The 6,000-nt window shown below is 51.8% G+C and overlaps 1 protein-coding gene across 1 annotated transcript in view; it reads right to left on the reverse strand.

Annotated features, from left to right (window-relative positions):
* Positions 1-3,321, reverse strand: part of PIK3AP1 (phosphoinositide-3-kinase adaptor protein 1) — a 79,670-nt gene extending 76,349 nt beyond the window's left edge. The window contains exon 1 of the mRNA XM_065407952.1: positions 3,309-3,321. Within this exon, the coding sequence (XP_065264024.1) occupies positions 3,309-3,321 (13 nt within the window). The remainder of the gene's footprint in view (positions 1-3,308) is intronic.
* Between the last annotated feature and the right edge of the window lie 2,679 nt (positions 3,322-6,000).

The raw sequence follows: 6,000 nt of genomic DNA on the forward strand, positions 1-6,000 counted from the left end.
CTCCTGTTGAAGAGAATAGCCAGTGACTTCAAGTGAAGCCACAGCATATATTATATAAAGACTACATTAATATGAATAGGTCTGAATCCTTCAGAGTGAGAGCATTTCCAAGAGATGCTGACTACCCTCATCTCCCAGTGAGTCAATGGGAATTAAGGTGCTCAGCACCTCCCAGGCCTATTGGGTTTAAGTTATACAGGAATCCTTCATGCATGCAAGTTATACAGGAATCCTAAGCATGCATTCTCTAGCTGAACTGTGTAACAAAGCAACAACCTAATCGCCTCAATAATTATTAACTAACATGTTATCAAAGGCTCCCAGGTTTACTGCACCCGGAAACCAGCACTTTATTTAAAGTGTCACAAGCAAAATAAGGGGAAATAGCTGAAAAAATAACCAGATAAAAACCTTGTGAGCAAGATCATCTCTCAGTGATAAGAACACAAGATTTGCATTAGATAGTGTGTGACCCTAACGCAGTTCTGCTTGCCACTTAGAACAAGATTTTGTTTAATGAAGAGAAAGTAATTTTTGGTATCTGCCTGCCTGTCCCTTGAGACCTCAGTCTGAATTATTTTTACATCACAAGGAGACATGCATCAGTGAAACGCTAAAGTTGCTTCACACCATTAAGATGGCACGTTTTTTCCCCTTTTAGAGAAAGAGAAAAAGCGCAAACACGTAATTTCCCCTGCAAATGCAATAAGGGGAACTTGCACATTCAGTGCCAGCAATGAAGGCTTACACAACAAAGACCAGATCCTGTTCCCATTGGAGTCAAAGGCCCTAAGCCAATGACATTAAATTTTAGCCATGGACTTCTTACCGAGAGAGATATCAGTTTTTTTCTACCACAGCCTATGATAGGTTATAGGCTACCTTGAGCTGTTTGGTGCAGAGGATCATGACAGACAAGGCAGCCACGTGGATGGGAGTAGAGTGGTATATAATGGGTACTGAAAGCTTATCAAGAAACCATGGAAGACCCTGCCATGTGGCTGGGCACTGTGGGAGACAAAGCAAGGGGATGGATGTGTTGCCTGGGTGATTTTCCACTTTGAAGTATGCCCAGACGTTAGGAGCGTTGAGTCAGCACTATGCACCTCTCCTCTCCCCACCGGCCATATTCAGAGTGGGATGCAGCAGGGTGAATATTGCTTCTGCTAGCAAAAATTGCATAGCCCCATGACATCAGCCTGAGGGAAGCAGGCTGCCATGGAGGAGCCCAGGGAGCTTTGTGAAGGCCTGGGCCATCTATGAGTGTTGCAAGATAGATCCTGAGGACCCCCCATGGATTATGGGGTGGAATCCTCCTGCCCAATTCCACAGGGAAGAACGGGGTGTGCCCCCAACACACTGCACTCCCCCATGTAATGCTGTGGAGGAAACAAACACTGCACCACGGGTACCATTCCATCTTACCCATATCAATATGAATTAACTCATTCTGGGTGATACACATTAACCCCGCGTAGGCCCTAGGGTATGTCTACACTGCAGTCAGAGGCAGGATAGGCATGCTCACACAGCACTAGCTTTAATCTAGCTAGCACAGCTAAAATAGCAGGTCTGGCAGAACAGGCTTCAGAACAACCTGTAGAAGCTTGCCTGGAACCCTGGGTAAGTACTCACATTGCTAGCCCCTGCTGGGGTCCATACTGCCATGTCTGCGTGCAATTTTTAGCAGTGCTAGCAAGATTAAAGCTAGTACAGGTCTGCCTACCTGCACTGCAGCCTCTAACTTCAGCATAGCTATAGCCTAAGGGTAGGTCTTCACTGCAGGTTCTCTACACTCAATTGTAACCACAGACCCAGGCTTGTGGACTTGATGTTTCACACTGAATGTAAACCTGGGCTTACAATTGCCGGGCTTGAGCCTCACAGCCATGCTAACGCATCCATGCTGCACTACATGGATGTTTCAGGGCTGTGGCTTGAGCTGCATCCACACTACAAAATAACAGGACTTGGACATGAGTCTGAGCAGGACTCGGGCTCTGACCCACCCCCTAGCAGGGTCCTTGGACCCGGGTCCTGAGTGCCAGCCGACCCGAGTCAGACTGATTTGTATGTGGATGAAAAGGGAGCTTGGGCTCAAAACTGAGTAAGAGTCTGGGCTTAGCGTGCAGTGTAGACATGCTCGAAAAGGCCGGGGAAGAGGAGGCAGGATTACAGTGACCTAGCTAATAACCTGCACTTATCTTGCTGTGCAAATTTTTTGGAAGTGAAGACGTAGCCTGAGAAACAGTTACAGTTAGGTTTCTTCCCCAAGGCAATATCCAATAGGTGCTGTTCCCAGCGGTGCCCCACATGAATTGCTCCTTCCATTCCTTCCCTTTGGATAGCATTAACTGTGGGATGCAATGAGACTGCTTAACATAAGCATGGCTATACTGGGTCAGACCAATGGTCTATCTAGCCTCGTGGCACATGCCAGATGCTTCCGAGAGCATGAACAGAACAAGGCAATTTCAATCCGTCCCCTGTCACCCAGTCCCAGCTTCTGGCAGTCAGAGTATTAGGGGCACCCAGAGCATGGGGTTGCATCCCTGACCGTGTTGGCTAACAGCCACTGATGGACCTATCCTCCGTGAACTTATCTCATTCTTTCTTGAACCCAGTTATAGTTTTGGCCTTCACAGCATCCCAGGTGGCGAGTCCCACGGTCAATCCACAGAGGTCGGGGGGCAACTAGACAATAGGCAAGGGCTGAGTGCTAGCCAGTGGACCTTTTGGGTGCAGAGATGGAGTTCACTCACCCTGCATGACCTAACTCATGGCCTCGGACTCCAACAGCATTGCCAGCTGGGTCCTGTGGCCAGGGGGCCCACTTTGAAGAGCACTGGTGGCCAGGGGCCATCAGCTCACCCCAGGCGGGGAAGAGCAATGGGATGAAGCAGCCACTGGCACTGGCTTGCAAGCAGCAGTTCCCTGGGGCACAGAGGCTGGCCGGAAGGCAGCAGGTGCAGCGGCCAGTCTGGGCGCAGCCAGCTATTCTCTAGAGACTGGGATGCCCAGCGCTCACACAAGGGTCTCACCGCGGGGAACCTACACAGCCATCGCCCCCCGCTTTCCCGCTAGCGGGCACGTGAGGGGCGGCGGTCTTAGAAAGCCCGGGCAGTGACAGGCGGCTCCCTCTGCGGAGCGAGCGCCCCCGAGCGGGGGGCAGGGAAGGCCGCGGACGCGGGGGGGCGAGAGGCGAGCGCGCCCGGGAGGGACCCCGGCATGGTCCGGGCCGGAGGCGCGGCGCCCGGTGGGGCTCTGCGGGGATCCGAGCCGCAGGGGTGGCCGTGCGGGGAACCTACCTGGGCTGGCCATGATCCGGGGGTTGGGCGCCTTCACATCCCCGGCAGCGGCTCCTGGCCGGGGCGCTGGGGAGCTGCCGCCGCGGGACACTGGCTGCAGCCGGCAGCCGAGTGGGAATTTCCTCCTTTGGCCACTTCCGCCGCGAGGCAGCGCCGGGGGCTGCCGCCCTCCCTTCGCTGCGCCCGCCCCGCCTTGCCCGAGGCCGGCTGCAGCCGCGGTCCCCTCTGGGGCAAAACAGCCTGGGCGCCGGCTCCTTCCCTGCGAGCGCGGCCGCTGCGCTCTGCGCCTACACTGCAGAGCGCCACTACCGGCTCCTCTGCCGGCCCACCGCCCCCCAGCCCCCTAACGCTCCAACCCCCAGCCAGCCACGCTCCACTCGCTGCCTCAGTGCCCCGCTCCCAGCCCCGTCCGGCCCCCTGCGCACTCCCTGCCTCCCTCCGCAGCACGGAGCCTCAAACTGCCCCTGGCGAACCAACAGACCCGGGCCTGGCACTACCCTGGTATCGCAGCCGGGCTGGGCCCCCAGGGCTCCCTTCCTGACTTCCCCAAAGTGGGCAGATCCCAGCCTTTGCCATCAGCGATGTTCCTGAGACCTTGTCTGTACAGTGAGGGGAACCAAGGGGACTCAGCTGGTTTAAATTCCCACCCTAGGTGGTGCAGTTCTCATCTGTGTGGGCACTTATTTCACACAGGGGGCCCTCTTCCGAAAACGGGTGCCCACGCATACTTGAAATGAAACAGCCTAAACCTAAAGCAAGATGCATCCCTTTAATTAAAGGTGGCACTTTAAGCCAGTTTAGTTAAACCAGCACATGCCCCTGTTCAGATCCTCTTGTTCTGGGTTAAGAGTGGCTTATTCTGCTTTTGTTTGAATTAATCTCTATTTCACTTTGACCAAGGCTATATCTACTATACATCTCTGCCAGCATAGCCCTACCATGTAGGCACACATACACCAACAGAAGAGGGAATTCAGTGGGTCTAGGAACACCACCTCCCAGAACAGTGTGAGCTATGGCAACAAGCAGAACCCTCTTATGCCAGCCTAGCTGCACTACACTGGGGGTTTTGTCAGCTAGGTCACAGAGGGGAGTGGATTTGGGTTTGATTTTTTTCAACCCTCTGACCAACAAGTTTTAAGTGTAGATAGGGCCTTAATTTAAGTCAATGAGGGGTCTGTTCAAACAAAACCAATATAAGCCACTCTTCGCCCAAAATAAGAGGGTTCATACAGCGGTCTGCACTGGTTTAACTAAGCTGGTTTAAATCACCCCTTTATTTTAACTAGTAAGACTTAGGTAGACAAACCCCAGTACTCATCCCTTTCCTTGTGATGCTGTGCCTGGAAGAGTAGCAGTGGCATTGCGTGTGTACAGAAAGTTTTGCTTTGGATTTTATTTCCAATGGAAGCACTGATTCCCCCATCTGACCAGATTCTCAGAGCATAGGTGCTAGAACTAGTGGTGCAGGGGGTGCTGCACCCCCTGGCTTGAAATGGTTTCCATTATATCCAAGGTTTACAGTTTGCTTTAATGGTTCTCAGCACCCCCACTATACAAATTGTTCCAGCGCCCTGTCTCAGAGTGACCCCTGTCATGAGGATAATGAGGGATAGGGTCACAGGTGTGGATGGGAAGGTTTTGGCAGCTGAAAGGAAGTTGGGAATATAAATAGGGCACACGTTTCTCTGCAAATAAGGAGAGTTCTCACTCACCGGCCTACAGGTTTGCCTCAGGAGAGGATGAATGCCTTGAATATTCAGGCTCACTATGGCTGTATGGGGAAAGTAAGGGTAGGAAGTCAGCAAGCAGCCTGCTTGTGGGGATAGAGGGGAATTTGTCCTTCAGATGCATGTGCACTTGGCCTGTCTACCAATGTCATCATTTCAGCCAGCAGAAGTTTACAAAGAGCAGTGATCCCAAGACAAGGCCGGAAATAACAGGACAGCCACATCAGACCCGTGATTAACAGTAAACAGCTCAAAGCCACTGCACACACTCATTCACACTAGGCCTGAATTTGACTTAGTATCTGACTAAATGGCCCCTGGTCTTTTAAACAGACCCAAGACTCTCCTTCCCTTCCAGTCCTAAACTCTTGTGCAGTACTGCACCATCTGTCCCGTTTCAGCTCCACAGTGGCTGCGTTTCAGAAGCAGATTTAGAAGCTGACAGAAGTCACTTCCAGTTTGTAAAGCCCCTTAGGATGAAAGACACCTAGCCCTCCAGGGTGGAACTCTACCAGGGAGGGATTATGCTAGCAATTAATTAGGTGCCCAATGTTATATGTTTTTGTTCCAAATGAATAATCCTGGCCCAAGGAAGACCAAATAGTGAGCAGTTTGTACATGAACACTACGACATTCACTCCCCTACCCTCGCACAATTCACAGCTAAATTCTTGAGTACGCATTTGCTCACCTCATATTCTGCATGGGAAACCATGCCTTTCAGTCCCGTGCAGTGCACCATGTTCCTTTCTAGCGGTAAGAGCTCCCTCGTGTGTTGACAGGTGGTAGTTCATTAACAGAACTGGCCGCTCATTTAAGCCAACAAACATCACTCTCCTCACCTTTCTTTTCTGGACACTAAACATCTAACCCTGTTCTTCATGGGCAATCAGGGGAATCAGGAAGTGCATGGAATTAGCAATTCCTACGTGTCTGCTTGCCCAGGAGATGTTTGGCTCTAG

The sequence above is a fragment of the Emys orbicularis genome, chromosome 7, assembly GCF_028017835.1.
Source record: "Emys orbicularis isolate rEmyOrb1 chromosome 7, rEmyOrb1.hap1, whole genome shotgun sequence".
NCBI classification, from domain to species: Eukaryota; Metazoa; Chordata; order Testudines; family Emydidae; genus Emys; species Emys orbicularis.